This window comes from Oryctolagus cuniculus, chromosome 18 (assembly GCF_051225735.1).
Source record: "Oryctolagus cuniculus isolate XC-2025 breed Fujian yellow rabbit chromosome 18, ASM5122573v1, whole genome shotgun sequence".
NCBI classification, from domain to species: domain Eukaryota; kingdom Metazoa; phylum Chordata; class Mammalia; order Lagomorpha; family Leporidae; genus Oryctolagus; species Oryctolagus cuniculus.
The window spans coordinates 42,285,304-42,304,774 of record NC_142884.1 but is presented as its reverse complement, the minus strand read 5'-3'; the positions used below and the strand labels follow the sequence as shown (position 1 = coordinate 42,304,774).

General features: G+C 53.4%; 1 protein-coding gene across 4 annotated transcripts in view; it reads left to right on the top strand.

Moving 5' to 3' along the window:
• The window catches only part of ABCC12 (ATP binding cassette subfamily C member 12), a 59,792-nt gene that overhangs the window by 9,257 nt on the left and 31,064 nt on the right, over nucleotides 1-19,471 (top strand). For 3 of the 4 annotated variants that reach the window (XM_051833877.3, XM_089319351.1, XM_089319350.1), the window contains exons 6-13: nucleotides 4-151; nucleotides 3,368-3,516; nucleotides 5,925-6,032; nucleotides 8,013-8,291; nucleotides 12,770-12,841; nucleotides 15,126-15,250; nucleotides 18,240-18,312; nucleotides 19,046-19,249. In XM_051833877.3, coding sequence (XP_051689837.3) covers nucleotides 4-151; nucleotides 3,368-3,516; nucleotides 5,925-6,032; nucleotides 8,013-8,291; nucleotides 12,770-12,841; nucleotides 15,126-15,250; nucleotides 18,240-18,312; nucleotides 19,046-19,249 — 1,158 coding nt within the window. Of the gene's footprint in view, nucleotides 1-3; nucleotides 152-3,367; nucleotides 3,517-5,924; nucleotides 6,033-8,012; nucleotides 8,292-12,769; nucleotides 12,842-15,125; nucleotides 15,251-18,239; nucleotides 18,321-19,026; nucleotides 19,250-19,471 lie in introns of all 4 variants that reach the window. The other variant, XM_089319349.1, reaches the window with a different exon arrangement.

Here is a 19,471-nt window from a genome sequence, read left to right as displayed (position 1 = left end):
CAGATGTTTATGGCTAAGCTTAATTCTGCTTTCCGAAGATCAGCGATTTCAGTGACAGACAAGCGCGTTCAGACAATGAATGAGTTTCTGACCTGCATCAAGCTGATTAAAATGTATGCCTGGGAGAAATCTTTTACAAACACGATTCGAGGTAGGCTGAGCCGCTGCTCCCCAAACCACTTGCCCTGGAGGATGGGCCCTGCCAAGGGGTTCTTGAGGGTCCCAGCGTGACTCATCCCGGGGTGGGGGGGACAGAGATAATGCCTTGAGCTGCTGTGCAGGTCACAGGACTTCCAAAGGATCACAGAGATCCTACGGCAGACCCAGGCACCTGTTCTGGGTGAGCGACATAATGTTTTGTCTGTGCTGGGCCATGGGGTTCCCAATACTGAGCTGTCCCTTGTATAGAAATAACCCACTGAAACATTGTGTGTGGGAAAAGAGCTGTCTCAAGTGACTAGTTCCTTGAGGTAGGGGATGTCTACACATATGCCCACATTCACACACACACACACACGCTTCCAAATGATTATGGAAAATAGTATTAAAAGATATTTATTTGGGGGCCAACACTGTGGCACAGCAGGTTAAAACCCCCGCTGGTATCCCATACGGGCACTGGTTCGAGTCCCAGCTGCTACACTTCCTATCCCACTCCCTGATAATGCACCTGGGAAAGCAGTAGAAGATGGCCCAAGTCCTTGGGCCCCTGCACCCATGTGGGAGACTTGGAAGAAGCTCCTGGCTCCTGGCTTCAGCTCAGCTCAGCTCTGGCCATTGCGGCCATTTGGGGAGTGAACCAGCAGTTGGAAGACCTCTCTGGCCCTACCTGTCTCTACAACTATATTTCAAATAAATAAAATAACCCTTCAAAAATATATTTATTTGGATGTAAAAAGATTTGAAATCCATGCATGGCTTTTGCATCAAATGCATTTTGCACAAATGTTTGGAAGCACCCACCTCTCTCCTGCTCAGGGGCAGCGGCAGCCCCATCACGTTTGAATGGCCATGACTCAATGTTCCTCGGACCGATAAGAGGATGCTATGTAGTTTTTAAAGATGATATTAAAACTATTTCAATCAAATATAAATGCCCATCTAATTGCAGGGACATTTACATAGTTGCTGACACGGAGTCAGGTGGCTGGCCGATTAATGATCTGAGTCCCCGCTACAATTGCCTGTCTGGATCACAATGACACTTTGCACCCACGTGGCATTGGGGCCGAGGCTGTGTACCTGCCTTTGAGGGAGTGGCTTTAGGAAAGCTGCTCCTGAACGGGGCAGGGCATCCCCAGGGCACCCTCTCTGAGGACCCAGGGATACCTCCTCACACTCGGAACTCACTTCCGTACGATTCGATCGGGTGGACTTAATTCAAAGGAACCCAGTTGAATTTCACGCAAGCCCCTTGAGTCAATCAACATGGAACAAATTCCCACTGAGCGCGAGGCCGAGGGCGCTGTACAGGTGAAAAGAGGACGAGATGGCTGAGCTCAGAACAGCCACGCACTTGCTGGCAAACCTGCGGAAGGCACCGGAACCCATCTGTCTCTCTGCGGCCCTCCGCCACCCCAGTGCCAGCCAATCGCCTCGCCCTCCAGGATGATGGCCAGAGCCTTTGGATGCTCCCTCGGCCCTCCCCCGCCCCTCTGTAACCCATCTGCACCCAGCAGCCAGCGAGACCTTTTAAAAATGTCAGTCAGGTGCTGCGGGAAAACTTAGTGGCTTCTGATTGATGGGGAGGCCTTTGGAATGAAATCCCAATCCCTCCATCACACGGCTTTGGCAGGTGCAGCGTGAGCTGGCCCCTGCTGGCCTCTCCTGCTGTACCACACATCACTCTAACTGCTGGCAAGTGCACTGGAGTCAGGTGGACCTTGCATCTGTTTCTGCATGTTCCTTCCTGCCACAGGACCTTTGCACTTGCTGTCCCCTCTGTCCGGAACGTGTTAAATGAGGAAACACTTGAACTAGTCTCTATGGGGGACTGCTTCCAGGACCCCGGGGGATACTAAAATCAACAGATGCTCATGTCGCTCATATAAAAGGTCTGCCGAATTTGCAGATCTTTCTATGTACTTTAAAATCATCTCTAAAGGACATACAATACTTAACACAATGTAAGTGCTATGAGGAGAGTTGTTAAGTTGTTATAAGGTAATGTTAAGGGACTAAGGACTAGAAAAAACTGCACCTGTTCAATATGGATTTTTTTTTTTTTTGATGCACAGCCAGGTGAAGCTACAGGTTCAGGGCCTTGTAGCTGAGGTGAGGGTATTGACAGTACTTTAAACATGGGGAAAGTGCCACTACTGGAACTCAGCGGCATTCAGGGGGCTCCCGGGGCCACACACCAGGTTGGAGAAGGAGACCAGGGGCAGCCTCCCGTCACAGGTGGATTTCAGGTAGACCTTAAGGCAGGGCAGGACTTGGACGCACAGAAAGCTGGGGCAATCCCCTGCCTGGAGGTGGGAGCTATGGGGGTGCACTTGGGGGCAGAGGGTGGCTGGGTGTTCTTTGAAGGGCAGGGCAGGTGAGATCACAGCTCTGGCTCCCACGAGAAGAGGGTGCCAGTCCTGCCCAGTCAGGCGCCCCGCCAGCCTGGCACGTGCTGAGCCCACGGCAGGAGCAGCTGTGGCTCTCACGTTGCTGGTGCTGCAGGTGAGCCTGGGTTGCAGCTGAGGGCTGTGACTCCCAGGAGAAGGAGGCTGGGATTCGACCTGTGAGCAGTGCAGAGTCGTGGACATCTTCCAGCCTCGAGAAAGCGAGAGGCACTCTTGGGTGTGTGGCTGTCGTAGGGACATGGGTCAGGGGCTCCCATCTGGTGGGCTTTGGGCTGGCATATGCATTTTGTGTGGCTCTACGGGATTTCAGTTTTTTCCCAGGGAGTTCCCAACACTGAGATGGAAGGAGACAGCTCGCACAAATCTAGACCGGAGACGCGGGGAGGGTCGAGGGCCTCGTGTCACAGCCCCACCCCCCCACCCCCCCCGCACTTGGAAGCAGCTCCCCGCTCTGTTGCACTCTGCACCCTCCTTCTGGTCTTGCCCTCTGCCCTGTGACCTCATTCACTGTCATGGCCTGGTCCCTGGAGGCGTCTGAGTTTGTAACTCCCGACACACAGCATACCAGGACTGGAAGGGGCCTTGGAGACCATCCGGTGACGGCAGCGACACGCACCGAGCGCCTGGCTCATGCTGGGCTTGTGCATGGGGCTCCCTGCGCTCATTTCATTTAAGTTCCGCAACAGGCATCATTACCGCTCAATTTGGAGGAAGAGCAGGCGGGGGGTCACGCACTTCCTTAGCGCTGGGCTGGATCTGCAAAACAAGACGACTCGGGGCTGTTTTCTACTTTGCAGATATAAGAAAGAGGGAAAGGAAATTACTGGAAAAGGCTGGATTTGTCCAAAGTGGGAACTCGGCCCTGGCCCCCATCGCGTCCACCATAGCCATCGTACTGACCTTCACCAGCCACATCCTCCTGAGACGCAAGCTCACCGCCCCTGTGGTAAGAGCCACCGCCAGACCGGGGCCCTGTTGTGTCCCGTGCCCTCCAAGCCCCTCCCCTCCTTTGCTCCACACTGGTATCAGAACACCCAATCGCCATGGGCCACCCGGAGCCAGAATTCTGCCCCAGCTTTGAAAAAACAAAACAAAACAAAACAAAAAAAAACCAGTGTTTTGCAGGGGGCCAGGGATGGGGATGGCTCCATTCTCACACAGTGAGAATTTGGGGGAAAAACATTTGAAATCGGAGGTGTGCTGGGCTGTTTTGTTTGCTGCATGCTACAAGGTCGGTTGGGAGACTCCCTTGGTGCACAGAGATGTAGCTGTCAGGAGAGGCAGGGCTGGGGTCGGAGTCTGGGCTCACGCACCAGCTTTGCCTTCTCTAAAGCCGACTCTACTACTTCCTAGCTAGGAGTTATGGCAAATTATCGACCCTCTCTCACCTTAATTTTGTTAACTGTAAGTGGGATAATAGTCCCTCTCCACGCCGCGGTCGGTACTACTTTATGTGTCATCAGGCCTGACCCCCAAGTACTGCATCTGCTTTCCTTTTTAGCCTGATTCTTACCCAGGCCTGCCAAGTGCAAGTTGAAAGCCTCAGAAGGGAAATCAGGATAAATGTGAGAAATGAATATGTGTGTGTGTGTGTGTGTGTTGTGTTGTGTGTGTGTATATATATATATATATATAGGGTTGTTTTTTTTTTTTTCACAAGGGGGCCTGAGCATTCAAAGGTAAAGAAAAACCAAATTGGAGAGAAAATGGCCCCAGGCTTAAATAAAGAAAACAGCTGAGATATTAGCCTGAGCACCTGCAGGGCTAGTAATGGAGGGAAAATCAATGTGGACAAGAAAAAGAAACAGAGAGAAGGAAACAAGCGAGAATAGGTGAGATCAGAGAGGAAGCATTGTACCCCCGATGAAGGCGCCCCAGGCCAGCGCACCGGGCATCTGAGAAGCCAGGGGCCCCTGCTCGTCCCTGCCACGGCCGCTCCGTGTCGCTCGGGCGGGTGCCTTTTTTTCTCCACTTCTGCCCCAGGTCACAGCTCACACGCGGTTTGCTCTCACACCCGCTGGGGCTTTGAACCTGGCCATGCCTCCAGAGTCACAGTGCATGTCCACGTGTGCAGGGACCTGGATGGAGCGCCACCCCATCACAGCGACCGCTTTCCAGGATCCCAAACAGAAAGGCCATTTTCCCCCAGGAGTAACGCATCGAGAAACTAATTTGAAAACAAGCCGAGTGCACATAGTGAATATTTTCTAACATAACGGCTTACAAGACAGCTAGACCAAAACCAGATGCCCGGAAACCAAGTTTCTTAACTCCTTGGATTCCAAATCCCTTGCAGTCACTTCCTCTGGCAGGGCCAGGTCAGTAGCAGTCAACTCCAAGGTGCTTGGTCGTATTAGGTAACTCCAGGGCTTTGTTAACCGAGGCCTGGGCCTCCTGAGCCAAGGTGGTGCTTTGCGAGTTGAATTCCCTATGGAGCTGAGTTCAGGATCAGATACCATGGGTGCCTGCCTTCATCACCACGCTAACAGAGTGACTAGGATTAGTGAAGACCAGGGCTCTATCCACAGCAGGCAGGATTGCTCAGGACTGTGTTATTCAATCCCGAAACAGTGGCTAGAGGCTGCTACTTACAAGGTGGACAGGTGGGAAGATGAACTCTGGGAGGTGAGCTCACACACTCTCGGGACTCCAGCAGGCGGGAGGGAACTTGTCTTGGTTGAGGCTCTCCCATATTAACTACCCTCTAGGAAGGGCTCCGGGAAGAAGGGCCCCCTGCAGACAGAAAGCGATGTCCTTGGGATCCCTTGTTGAACAACGGCTCTCAACTTTGACCTTGGTGTGTGGGAAGGCAGCGTCTAGAGGCCAGACGCTGGGGGGCGGGAGAGCCAGACACTTCTGTCTAGCAGCCAGCAGGGACTCTGGAAGGTTCTTCCAGAGAGCTTCCGCCTTCACCCCCAGGCTGTGTGTGATGTGGAGAGGGATGCTCTCGCTCCAAAGACTCTGAAGATCTGAAAGCAGAGAATGATGTCGGGAAATCCACTGAGGGTTTCGAGTGATTGCTCTAGGTTCAAACAAGGATGTGGTGTGGATAGAGACGTCCACATGGGTACAGTTCCAACCGCCCTGAGATCTCCCTTGTGGATCAACAGGGTTAAGGGGATTTGTTTCCAACCATTGTGGTGCAAATCCATAAAGCGAACTAGATCAAGAGGCCTCTGTCCCTGGTTTGCCAGGCCATGGTGTCTGAGCCATGGTGAGGAATCATTGCTCCTCTGCAAATCCCGACTCAGCCGCTGGTTCTCTCATCAGCCAGCTTCACCCCCCTGGGGAGGAGCGTGTGGAGCCAAGGCACGTTCCCATCCTAAATCCTCATACCTCTCTTTTCTTCTTCAGGCGTTTAGCGTGATTGCCATGTTTAACGTAATGAAGTTTTCCATTGCAATCTTGCCTTTCTCGGTCAAAGCAGTGGCCGAAGCCAATGTCTCTCTAAGGAGAATGAAGGTATAACTCACATTGGGTGAGTAGGGAAGAGCAATGTCACTCCTGGGTGGGGAAGTGCTCAGATGCAGGGGATGCTGGGGCACTTGTTGGGTTGACCCTGGAGACAGGAACCTGTTCTGAGTTGGGTTGGAAACTGTCCATGGAGGAGGCAGCAGGCACAGTTTCATAGGCCATCTTCTCTTGTAGGAAAAATAGGGTCTCTGTACTCTGTCCATCATCTGGAGATGGTTTCCTGACCCTCCACACTTTACCCAAGCCCTGACTCTTCAGTTGCCCTGGGGGTGGGGCTGGTTTGCACTGAGTCATCCCCTCTTATCTATGTCCTGTGATGGATGTGGAGATGGAAGTCACAAAGAGGGTTGGGGGTGGGCACTGCATTTATGTTCTCATTTAGTCATTCATTCATCTGTTCATTCATCAACCAAAGACTTACTGTGTGCTTACAATACACAAGGTACGTGGGAAATGCAAATATAAGGAAGGGAGTCTTTACTTCCAAAAACTTCCAGTCCAGGATAGAAGCAAGTACCACAGCAATTTCTACACATGCACAGGATATAAGTGGCTTACATGCAGGGAAGATAGTGTAGTTTTGGAGTTCAGGTGAGGAAAGAAAAAGAGAAGGACTTTTGGATAAAACAAACACAAGAACTAGTTTGTTTGGACATCTATGCTTTGACTGAGTGATGTTATTCACCCAAGCCAGGAATCTGTAAGTGACCTTAGGCACCTGGATTCCTGCACCTCTTTCTTTCCTTCTGGTCAATGAAGACTCCAGTTGAGTCACCCCCTGATCACCACGTTGCCTCAACTCTAAGAGACACTACTGTATTATAGGTTGGGCAAGTGGACTGTTGGGTCAATACTTTTTGAGCAAAGTACAAGGATCAATGCCATCATGTTAATTGTATATATTGTGGTATCAGGAATAAAAGCGACTTTGAAGGCTGGAGGAAGGATGGAGTTTCTTGAATTTGTACTCTTCATTCTGTCTCTATTGAGACACTTGGTGGGGGGTCTCCATCCTGTGCCATCTGGTCAAACGCAGGGGTCTATCAGCAGCGCCTCCTTTTCCAACCTCGTCCTCCTCAAATCTGTGTTGCACTCAGGCCTCAGAGAGCTGTAAGGTATTGGTCTAACCACTAACCCTCACCTGCCCCAAATCCTTGAACCCTTGTCCTCCACGAGTTTCCAGCCGTTTTGTTTCCCATCCTCCCTCCTGCCACTCCTTGATCTCTCTCATCTGTGCCTCAGTCATCCTGAACGTCTAGCTTCCTGTCCCTATACCCCCAAAGCCAGGCCTTTGCTCACACTCTGCCCTACACTGGCCCACCCTCCTCCCTTTTGCCTGATGGAACCTGTGCAGACTCAGCTGAGGCACTGACCATCTAAGGTCAGCGGGGTCTCCAGGATGGGGAGCCAAGGGCCCCTTTCCTGGAAGTTACAGTGCTTTGTCACTGCAATGACCTATGCACATTCCCGTCTCTACTAGACTCCAGTCTCTTCCAGGCCAGGACCTGTGTCTTATTTATATTTGCATTTCTGCTGTGTGCCCCAGATGCTGTCACATGGTAGGCATGTGGCCAAGAAAATGGTTGAACTGAGCTGAGTGGGGTCTGAGGAATAGGACTCAGCAGAGACCAGTACGTGGCTCTGCTTTTGTAGGCATTCAAGCTACACCCAAAGTCTAGCCAAGACCGACTCTCCTGGGCACGAGGATATAATGTAGCTGGGATCAGCAGTCTTCAAAGTGGGTGACCTGAATTGGACTTGCGGTTTAAGAGGCCTCTGTCCCAGATAGCATGAGCTAGTGAACTATTTCTGCTGCAGCTTCTCTTGTGGGAATAGTTCGGGAATGTCATTTGTGGGTGTCCTAAGTAGGCTGTCAAGGTTGTGATTCAGGGTCATTAGGAGGTAGATCGGGATGACGCTTGCAAAGGGATGATGTCTGCTCAGTTAATTTTGTCTCTTTAATCTTAGAAAATCCTCATAGCTAAGAGCCCCCCATCTTACATCACCCAACCAGAAGACCCAGATACTGTCTTGCTTTTAGCAAATGCCACCTTGACATGGGACCAAGAAGACAGCTGGAAAAGTGACCCAAAGAAAGCGCAGAGCCAGAAAAGGCACTTTCGCCAGGAGCAGAGGCCAGAGGCATGCCAGGAGTGGAGCCCCTCAGCCCAGGCCCTCTCTGGTTCGGAGGAGCAGAGTGGCAGCCCCAAATCAGTGCTGCACAACATCAGCTTTGTGCTGAGAAAGGTGTGTGTGAACTGTAAACACCTCCATCCCCCTTCCCGCTGTGGTTTAGCCATGGCTATCTCGAGGCCTCATACACTTCAGTTTGGGGTGGAGATGGTGGTGGGATGTCTCTATCCAGGGTCTGGTTTTTTTCCCCCCAAATTTTATGTTGTTTTAAAAATTATTTACTTGACAGGTAGATACAGACACACATTTTTTCATGCACGGATTCACTCCCCAAATGCCTGCGACAGCCAGAATCAGGCCTTGCCATAGTCAAGAGCCTGGAACGCAACCCAGGTTTCCCATGTGGCTACAGGGACCCAACTATTTGAACCATCATCTACTACCTCCCAGGGTGCACCTTAGCTGAAAACTGAACAGGAAGCAGAGATGAGGTAGGACTTGAACCCAAGAACTCCCCCATGGCATGTGGGTGTCCCAGGTGGTGTCTGAAGTGCAGTGCCCCACCAGTTGCCATTTTGGATGGACAGTGACCAGATTCAAATTCACTTGCTTTCATAAATCTTTTTAGATTTGCTCTTAATTTCCCATTGGCCAATTAAGACAGATAAATAAGAACTGATAATGAGGAACACTTGCTGTTAGAATCCTTCAAAAAAATTCTGGATAGAATTCAATTTTTTTTGGCACCAAAATAAACTGACATTTTAATTCCATTTTTCACACACCTTTTGAAGTACCCTCATGTTTACCAGGTGTGTAAACAACTCATTTAACCTCCATGTCTGTACCTGTAAGTAGGTACTGACACTATTACCACTTTATGACTGACAAGTGGCAGAAGAGGGCTCCACACCAGGGGGACTGGCTGCAGAGTTTGCGTTTTTTGGTTTTGTTTTGTTACTCTCAGAGGCAGAGAGTGCTGGTTCACTCTCCAAATGCCTGTGATGGCCAGAGCTGGGCCAGGGAGTTCCATCCAGGTCTCCCACATGGGTAGGTAGCGGGAACGCAATCACAAGCCATCACTTCTGCCTTCCCAGGATCTCCGTTAGCAAAAATTTGGAGTCAGGAGCTGGAGCCAGAGCTGGCAATAAAACTCAGGGACTCTAATATGGGACAGGGGTGTCTTAATTGGTGTCTGAACTGCTAGGCTAAATGCCCACCCCAGAGTCTGTGTTCTTAACTACCACGGAATTCTGCTCTTGTCAGCATCAAGATGAGACCAACAGCCAAGGGTTGCCGCCGCAAAGCCAGGCGGCAGTTCCTTTCTGGTGGGATTAGGAGACAGAACACTCCAGCTCAGCTACAAACCTAGGTGATGCTTGGTCTTCTCCTGCCCCTCCCACACCCTCTCCTCGCACCAGCAACTCAGTAGCATTGCTCCCAGGGTAAGCAGTGTTGATCTTGCTGCAGAGAGCTGGGCGTTCATCTTGTGCCTGTTTTTCTCATCTCTTGTCTTGTTGACTTCCTCTTTGCCTGCACCAGCACCGCAGAAGGAGAGGTTCTTATTTCTCGTGTTATGCTAAGCTCAGTGGCTGGTGTGAGAGAGGGAGCTCTTAGAGCTAACAAGGCCATCTGCCACATACTCATTGGGAGCGACGCACGGTTGGCTGAGTGCAGTTGAGCTCGGAGCTCAGTTAAGTGCCCTGCAGTCTCTGTCCTCATGCCTCTGCGGTGCAGCACCTGGCTGCTCCAACCCTGCCTTGAGGGTTGCTTGGGGGGGGAAGGGGACACCCTGCAAACTGCTCTAGGCACTAAAGGAGCTGTCCCTGAGCACTCCTGTAGCTTTCCTCTTTTTCAGGACCTTGGTAGCTCCTGGCTTTGTCCATCACACACCCAGCTGATGCTTGGTGAACTAAGTCAGAGATACAGTGGAGGGTGCACAGGATCCTGTGATCCAAGGGTTTGCCTCTAGTTCCGGCCCAGTGGCTGGAGTAGATTGCCTGAGCTCTCCGTGCCTCTGTTTCTTTACTTGCTCCGTGAATTTTATCATAACACCTGTTCCCCTGGGTGGTTGTGAGAACCGAAAGAGATCCCACATAAAAATGCCAAGAACCTAGAAAGTCTCAACCCATGTTAGCTATTGTTGTCTCTGTTTGCTTTTAACAACTGTGTTCAGGTTTTTAGCACTGCCCTTAAGCGTCCAAGCATCCAAGTCTTTCCAAATTTAGCTCCATGGTTCCATTGGGTTTCTTTTCTTTCTTTCTTTTTTTAAACAGGCAGAATTAGACAGTGAAAGAGAGAGAGAGACAGAAAGGTCTTCCTTTTTCCATTGGTTCACCCCCCAGATGGCTGCTCTGGCCGGCGCGCTGCGCCGATCCGAAGCCAGGAGCCAGGTGCTTCCTCCTGGTCTCCCATGTGGATGCAGGGCCCAAGGGCCTGGGCCATCCTCCACTGCCCTCCTGGGCCACAGCAGAAAGCTGGACTGGAAGAGGAGCAACCGGGACAGAATCCGGCGCCCCGACCGGGACTAGAACCTGGGGTGCTGGTGCTGCAGGCGGAGGGTCAGCCAAGTGAGCCACAGCGCCAGCCTCCATTAGGTTTCTTGAGTTCAGGGAGCGATGTCGCAGGCGTGTCCTCAGCATTGCACCCGACTCTTGGCTCAGAGCATCCTCAGTGATGCTTGGATCAGAGACCCAGAGGACATGGACTTTCCGCTGAAAACAAGGCCTAGTCTAGAGGACCCTTGGTCTGTCCCAGGAAGTGGGCGGGACCCAGAGGAAAGCCAAGTGTTTGGTGAGGCTTGTCTGTGATTGGCTGTCCTAAAGTCCCCGTAATGTCCCAGTTCCCTCAGGTCCTCTGAGTGGAATAGGAAAGGGCCAGCTTCACCGGCAGGTGGCTGCAGTGGCAACAGGGGCTCTATCAGGTGCAGACCAAGTCTGTGCTGATGGCCTGGGGTGCCTATCCTGGTGCCTGACATTGATTGACAACTTGTCAAAGGAATGATTGTTGACAGCTGGGTGTGGCAGCAGCTGAAGGGCCCTCGTGGTCTAGCCTGGTTGGATAAAGGAGCCGTATTTGACCTCACGTTGGAGTTCTCTAAGGGACTGCAGGAAGCAAGTCAGAATGAGAAGGTTCTCAGCTGCTCCCACTGCACCACCGTGGTATCTGCTTGAACACAGCCATGGCATCATTCCCTCTGCCAGCAGTGGCCTCGTGGAACCCTGCCTGGCTCCCCGCCCCCCCCACCCCCCCCATCTCCTGCGGATCTCACTCAGAGGTCACCAGAAGCAGATGCCGTCTGTGACTTGCATGCCACCTTCCAACTGCTGCACCTGCACGGTGCCCTTGGGCTCTGCACACCACCCGCAAAGCACAAGGCCATCTCATCGAGGGAGCAGCACTCCCACAGTCCCCGGCGGGGGTGGGGGTAGGGTTTATTCCCCAGCTCCTCCACCACTGAGCCAGATAAAACCCCACTCAGTTTCCCAGATTCCCTTGCACTTCCCTGCAGCCCTGAGCTGTGTTTGCCTCCTGTGGGAGCTGACCCAGTAGCACCCCCTCGGTGGCCACCTCGCCGTTCCTGCTTCACGGCCTCCCTTCCTCGCAGGTGTTTCCTGCACCTCCCAAACAAGCTACGTTCACTCGAGCCCCTGATTCCGGGTCTGTTTCTGGAAGAACTCAAGTTAAGACCTCTGCTTTCTCAGGAAGGCCTTCTTTGCACCCCACCATCCACCCGCTCTCTTCCCCGCTTGGCTCTGCTCCCTGGCGTGTCTCTGGCATCCTCCCTCTGTTATTTGCATTTGTCCATCTCCCCCAGCTGAAACATAAGCCCACGGGGCTACAGCAAATGCACTTCCTCTGCTACGTTCTTTGCTGTCTGAGGACTTTTCAAAAAGGTCACGGAAGGTGCATATTATGGAAAACTATGTGCAGAATTCAAACTATTTTGCATCAAATGTAAACTTATCTTTTCATTTGATTTTTTTTACCTCCCCCCCCCCAACTTCTTGAACAACAGTCCCTGCCGCATAGCAGATACTGGTAACCATTTGATCGAGGAACCAAAAAATCTGCAGCTGTAGAATAATCCATGAAGCCAACTCGCCGAAATAATGCAACTGCTCGATATTTTAACGAGATGTTATGGTGCAGTGGTATAGGAAAAAATGACTTTGAAAAAGTGCTCCAAGGCCACCCCTGTCCCCCCGGGCTGCACAGCCTTTACCTTCCATTAGCTTTGCTGTCCTGGAGGCCCGGTGCGGGACAAGCTGTCTACCCAAGGCCTGTGACTCCCAGACCGGCACAAAGCTGTTTCACATCGGTGCTTGTACATGATTTCTAGAAGCCCTCTGGGTGCTCTGCCATGCTGTGCTAGGAGAGCACTTAATTAAGGCTTACATTCCTAGATGCTCCTGGGCCACGTGCGTGGGGGCTGGAGCGGGAGGCTGCAGCTGCCACCCCGTTGAACCAAGCCAGCAGTGACACTTAGGGCCTTACCCGGCCTGGCCAGCAGAGTTTGGGGGCAATACCTCTGGCCCCAGACCCTGAAAACAACTCAGACAGTGACTGTGTCTTATCTCCCTCTCTGCCAGGGGCAGGTCTTGGGAATATGCGGGAATGTGGGCAGTGGGAAGAGCTCCCTCATTGCAGCCCTCCTAGGACAGGTAAGCCTCGTGGTGACCACTGTGAAGATGCAACACTAACACCAAGACCACACCGGTGCCTTCCTGCAGCCATTGGAGCCTGTTAGCACCATGGACCTGGTGCTTGGGATGGCTGCACTGGGCACTGGGCACTGGGCACATTGTTAACGATGGCACCTTGTGGGGAAGTTAATGAACTTGGCAGCTCGGAGCCCCTCTGAGACGGCAGCCAGTGGGAAACCTCATCTCATAGCTAAGGTTCAGAGAAGGGAAGTTAGGCAGTGTGCACGTGGCAGAGACAGGTGGTGAATGAACCCAGGCAGGCGGGGGCCCCTGGCTTATCCTCTGTGTTACCATAGTCTCGGAGCAGATAGGTTCTGTCTTCTGTGAGAAGCTCCGAAGGATACAAGTTAAAGAGAGGTAAATTGCATCCCGAGGTACGTCAAAACTCTCCAAAGAGGGAACTGGCTATGAAATAATGAGATAATAAAAACATGAAATAATGAGGTGGCATCACTGGAGGCACAGGTGCGGGTTGGACCACCACCTACGCTATCAAGGAGAATCTTGCTGTGGGGTGGGGAGGCTGGGCTGGCTCAGCGCTAATGAGCCTGCTGACCCCAGGATCATCACAGAGGCACACGCTGAGGCCCCGAGGTGGGGGCGCATCCCCGGCCCCCGCCAAGCGGGAAGGCATTCTTTCTTTCTACAGATGAGTCTAGCAACCTCAAAACAAGTCATTTGTCCTTGGGGAGCTCTGCTGAGCCTGGCACCCCCATTTCTTTGGAAGCACCCAGCCTCTTCCTGCCTTTGTCATTCTCAGCGTCCCAATCTGCTCCATAGCAGTGGTAGAGTGAGGAAAAGGAAAACTGAGTAATTATTTTCCCCAGAAAATTTCTCTTCCATTGAGGATGCGACTTAGAACCCATGAGAACCTGGAGGCCTGTGGATGCTGACAACAGGCTGTTTCTCCTGGGGTAACCCAGCTCCAGGTTGCATGGAAGACACGAGAGCCCAGGTTCCTCGCTCTCCCCAGGCGAGCGCTACAGGAGACCCGGCATGGAATAGTTGGTTACAGACCTCCCAGTGCCAGTCCTGGTGGCGAGCACCTTACCTGCCTCTATGCAGCGCCTGGGCTGTGCCCTGCACACTGCTGGTGCTTTTGTTAATGTCACTGTCTCCTCTCCAAGTCCAGGAGTCTCTGTCACTCGGGCCACTCCTGGGGTGAAATGGAAGTGCATCCTTTCACACCGTGGCCGCCCTCCTGCCCCTTGAGCAGCAGCCCTAATCTCCACGGCCTGTACTGCGGCTGCCTGCTCTGGGAAGCTTCAGACGTTGCACCCCGTCAGCATCCACTGCTGTCTATCCAATGACCACCGTGTAGGGTGCTCTTCAATGATCTGGGTACTTAGGGCCACAAACTGAAGCCCATGCATTTATGAAAAAAGATTTATTTATTTGAAAGGTAGAGAGACAGACAGGGAAGGGGACAGATAGAGAGAGGGAGGGAGATCTTCCATCCCCAAATGGCTGCAGCGGCCAGGGCTGGGCCAGGCCAAAGCCAGGAGCCCAGGACTCCATCCAAGTTTCCCGTATGGATGGCAGGGGCTCAAGCACTTGGGCCATCCTCTGCTGCTTTCCCATGCGCATTTGCAGGGAGCTGGATCAGAGGCAGAGCATCTAGGCACTCCAATATGGGATTGCTGGTGTTGCAAGCAGTGGTTTAACCCACAGTGCCACAACGCCAGCCCCCAGGCATGTTTTTTTTTTATTCAGCTTGCTCAGCGCTTGAAAAGTCCAATAGTTGCATTTTTGTCTCTTCTTGAGCAGTTAGGAACTGTGGCCATGCCGGGCCCTCATCTTTGCAAGGCACCAACTGTGTCACTGACTCAGGGCTGTTTCCTGAAGATGAGGCATGCCAGGGCCACCAGTCACAGCGCTGCAGGCTGTGCTCAGCCTCACAGCGTCTGGCTGAGAACGCTCCGATCCAGCCAGTGCATCCGGAAGAAGGGGAGGCCCTTGCCATCAGCTTCTTGGAGAGCATCCTGTTGTCGCTGGCATGCTAGAGCAGGGGGCCCTCCAGTCACCTCTGCCTCCTCCCTAGAGTTCCCTTCCTGGCCTCTTAGGGGTCTGGCTTTGGGCCCCTCTGAGCTAACGGTGGGGCTATGCAGTGTGTGTGGACAGGACATCTTGTTGACCCTCCTGCACATCATAACCGGCGCCTGTGGGTGGCGGGACGCCGAGGGCACTCGTGGGGAAGCCCTGGGGTCTGGCTTCTGGAGGTCCCACGGTCCTGTCTTTCCAGATGCAGCTACAGAAAGGGATTGTGGCTGTCAATGGAACTTTGGCCTATGTTTCGCAGCAGGCCTGGATCTTTCATGGGAGTGTGAGAGAGAACATACTATTTGGAGAAAAGTACGATTCACAAAGGTAACGTTAACCTTTAAGGCTTTTGGCGCGTTTGCATTTGGTAGGCTCTGAGACTGGGGCTGAGTGACTTTCTGTAAGGAGTTCCGATGGGAACTTCGTGAGACCATGTGGGCATCAGTTGTTCTCTCTCCTGACCCAAGAGTTCAGGAGAGGCACCTGCTGCAGACCTGTCACCGCACTCTGAGAAGAGACTGCAACCTCCAGTCCCTGGGCCGGGTACCATATGCTCTGAGGTTCTCAGGAACAGGGCATATGTTGTCTGCCTAGGGGAAAAATGAATCTGGCAGCATGGCTTTCGGCTGAGTAACCAAAATTGTGCTTGAAGTCGCGAGAAGCAAATATGCCACGGATCAGCCCTGGCATTACTGATTGACGTCAGTGCTGTGGGTGTCCTCAAAATGGTGCAATAGAAACAAAGCAGGGGTCCAGCCCTGATGATTGGGATACGCTCTGAGTGCTTTGATTTGAATAGAACTTTAAGCCCCGGGAAGATAACATCCTCAGGTTCTTTGCTGAGCTTGATGTGTGGTTATGCACAGCTTCTCATTTGAATTCCGTAAGCACCTTTTTCCGAGAGGTCCTGGCATTCCATTTCCATTTTATAGGTGGAGAAGTTCAGGCTCACCAAAGGGAGTGGACTCAGCCAAGGTCAAAGTTAGTAAGTGGCAGGCTGGGGTCTCGGATTTCCATCTGGAACTCCAGCCCAGCTCCGTCTGTTCCCATTGGAGCAGCTGACTGCGGTTCAACCAGAACCCTGGCCAGGCAGCACTGAGAGAAACAGAGCTCATCCGAGGAAACCTGCTGCCGACTCTCTAGCAGTGGCTTGGACTCTCTCGTCATGTTATCTGAACCCGCCAGCTCTGTCCTGCTGGCTGGCGTTGTCCAGCATGTGGGTTCCTGGCAAGAGGTCACCTCCTCTTCCTTGGCCGTGACATCCCATCACCAGGAGGCTCAGGGGTGGCAGGCAGGTCTGTTCAGGGCAGGAGTCCTTGGCACCAGCCACCCCCTTGGCTCAGTGTCCCCCGGCCCCGGGTGCCTGTGCCTCTTCCACCTGCCACCTGGATTCCCTTCTCTCTGCAGAAGCAGGCTGGGAGGAGGGGTCTTTACTTATTAACGATGTTCAGGAGGCAAACACAAAGGCACTTCAAAAACTTGTGGAACATGGAATTCAAAGATATTCATTTGAGTGTAAATTTTTGGAAATCTATGCATATTTTTATAATATGTATTTGCAAGGATTTTAACAAGGTTTTTTTGCACCAACATACGGGGCATTTCATTTCACTTTTCCACGGACTTTTTAAATATCCTCGATTTTCCAAATGGCTACAATATGCAAGGCACCATGGCGGACAGATGTATCTTAGCCCTCCAAGTGCTCAAGCCTGGAAGAGGCTGTGAGAGATGTATTGAAATAACAGCGCAGGAAAGAGGAACGCCCCAGGTGACAGGAGCCTGTGTGGATTGCAAAGCGGCCACTGAGATCATAAGAGGACGAGGGATCGGGAAGAGGATGGACCAAGCACCCTTCACATGTGGCATCCTTAGCAGAGGCTTTGCTCCTAGGATGAAACTGGCTCGCAGGGCCACAGGAGCAGGAGTGTGGGAGAGAACTTACATTGAGGGGATGGCAAGGAGAGGAAGAGGTGCTGAGCACCCCGAGTCTTGCCGTTAGCAGCCTGAGTCTTGCCGTTGAAGACTGTCCGAGGTAATGCTACTACTGGTAACTCCCGTCGATGGAGATTTTGTGATACACCAGACACTGTGCTCATGCCTCTCTGTGTGTATTCCTGCTTCATTCTTGCTACAACCCAGTGCGAGTTATCAGTCCAGTGTTATGACCTGGAGAGTGAGGATCAAGGAGACGCCTGTCCAAGGTCACCCGGCTGGAGTCAAAGCCATGTTGTTCTGATGCCAAGGCCCCTGGTCTCAATCACTGTGTGCTGCAGTCCTGAGCTTGGGCCCGAGCTATGCCCAGGTTGTGTTCCAGGGGCCGTCAAGAGCTGCCAGGAGCCTGCAGCACCCACAGGGCAGCTGCTCATGGCCTCACTGCCCTCTCCCTTGCTGCTACCCCTTTACTGGGAAGGTGTGTTTTGCAAAGTGTGACTTGTCATGCATTGCGGAAAGAGGCTCCTGATAGCAACCAACTGACCATTCAGTCTCCACGGAGGCAAGCAGCTCATCGAGCATCAGGCTTGCTAGAAATGGGGGGCCCCACAGCTGCTTGGGTAGGGCACACACCTGCACTGCCACCGGGCACACCGGGCAGCTGGAGCAGGAGCCAGTGTACCCTGGGGCTGGCTGGAGGGCTGGGGTTGGGGGCAGAGCATATCAGAGAGGCTGAGTGGTCCAGGAGTGAAGATCCTGCTCCCACTCGGCCTCCCCTGCTGAAGGCGTTCTCTGGGCATCTTCGTTTTCCCCCGGAGCTGGGGGAGACTCCTTTGCTCCAATCTGGTGGGAGTGATGTGTGGATGGAGTAGCCTTCTGGACTTCTGGTGCTTGGCAGATGTCGGGGAGCCGTTTGTAATCTCCCCAGCCCTGGGCCATTCGCCTCCAGCCACACATGCTTGCTCTTCAATCAGAGCCTAGCTGCTGTAGCCCTAGCCTCTGGGAGGCTGTCTCCAGGGACCTCAGCCCTCAGGGGTGGCCCCCTTCTCTGACTTCTACAGACAGTGCCAGCAATCTGAGCTCTCGGAGTCCCCTTTGGGGGGGTTCAGGTGGGTTGACGTCATCTTCCCTGGGTGGTAGGAACCCCGCCAGAGGAGGGGCCGGCCCTGAGCCAGCTCTGCACTGGGTCCAGCACAGACTCCAGGATGAAGGGGACATCAAGGACAGAGCAGCCGGCTAGGGAGCTGCAAACCCAGACCTTGCTGCCTGCTTCCCTTGCCCCAGGGCACCAGCGGTGCCTTTGGGGCAGCTCAGGGCAGCCCCGGGGCAGTGGTGATGGGGGCTTTCTCACTCCGCTGACTTGTGGCCTTTATGCCCACAGGTATCAGCACACAGTTCGTGTCTGTGGCCTTCAAAAGGACTTGAGCAGCCTCCCTTACGGAGACCTGACGGAGGTGAGCCGGCTGGGAGCTCCGCCCTACTGCAGCTGCTTCGCCCAGGTCCAAAGCAGCCAGCAGGCACCTGCTCCACCCTCAGGGGTCCCAGAGGACAGAAAGGGCCCAGCAGATGCAGGCAAAGTTGCACTCCTACCCATCCTGAATTCTCCATCGGGGCCTGACCTTGGTGGACATCAGGAGGAATGGCACCAAGCCTGCTTGTGTTTGGCCCACCCTTTCAAGAAAGATTTCCTGAGCGCCTCGTCTGGCTGGCACAGAGCCAGGCCTTAGGGAAGTGAGGATGGGCATAGAGACTGGGGTCCTCGCTGGGCAGAGCTTGGTGTCACTCACTGGGCATCAGCGCTCCACGAGGAAGCAGCAGCAGGTTCCCTCGTCCATCTGTTCTCAGCCACCTCTCCCGGCTGCCCATTGCAGCTTTTTCTCAGAGCTTTCAGCTCAAATACTTCCTTGTAGGGCTGATGGTCCTGATTGGGGGGAGGGGGGCTGTCTCAGGAGTCAGGCACCCACGGAGCAGCATCAGAAGAGCTTTCCCTGGTTGCCACAGCCCACCAGGCTTCAGAGAGGTGGGGGAAGCAGAGCCTCCTGCTCGCCACTGTGCAGTGTGCCACACGGCCCTGTGAGGGCTGGAGGAACTTGGACCCCAGAGAGCTGCAGGAAGCTCCCGTTCTCCGAGAGCTGCATGGTGGCCTCTGGGCCCCTTGACCGCAGGAGGCATTGTCCCTGTCCACAGATCGGGGAGCGCGGCCTCAACCTCTCTGGGGGGCAGAGGCAGAGGATCAGCCTGGCGCGCGCCGTCTACTCCAACCGTCAGCTCTACCTGCTGGATGACCCCCTGTCAGCTGTGGACGCCCACGTGGGCAGGCATGTCTTCCAGGAGTGCATCAGGAAGACGCTCAGGGGGAGGACGGTTGTCCTGGTGACCCACCAGCTGCAGGTGACCGGGACACGCAGGGTCCGTGGGGTCACAGCACTGGAGGGTTCCTGGTGCTCGGGGAGTGTCCTCTTTTCTCATCCAGGGCAGGGCAGGAGGGAGCTGCGGATGCAGGAAGGACCCATGACTCCCCCTCAACCTTCCCAACCTCCCACAGCCATCCTGGCTTGCATATGGCCCTGCCTGCTCCTGGCTCAGCATGGCCTCTATTGGCCATATCTTTGG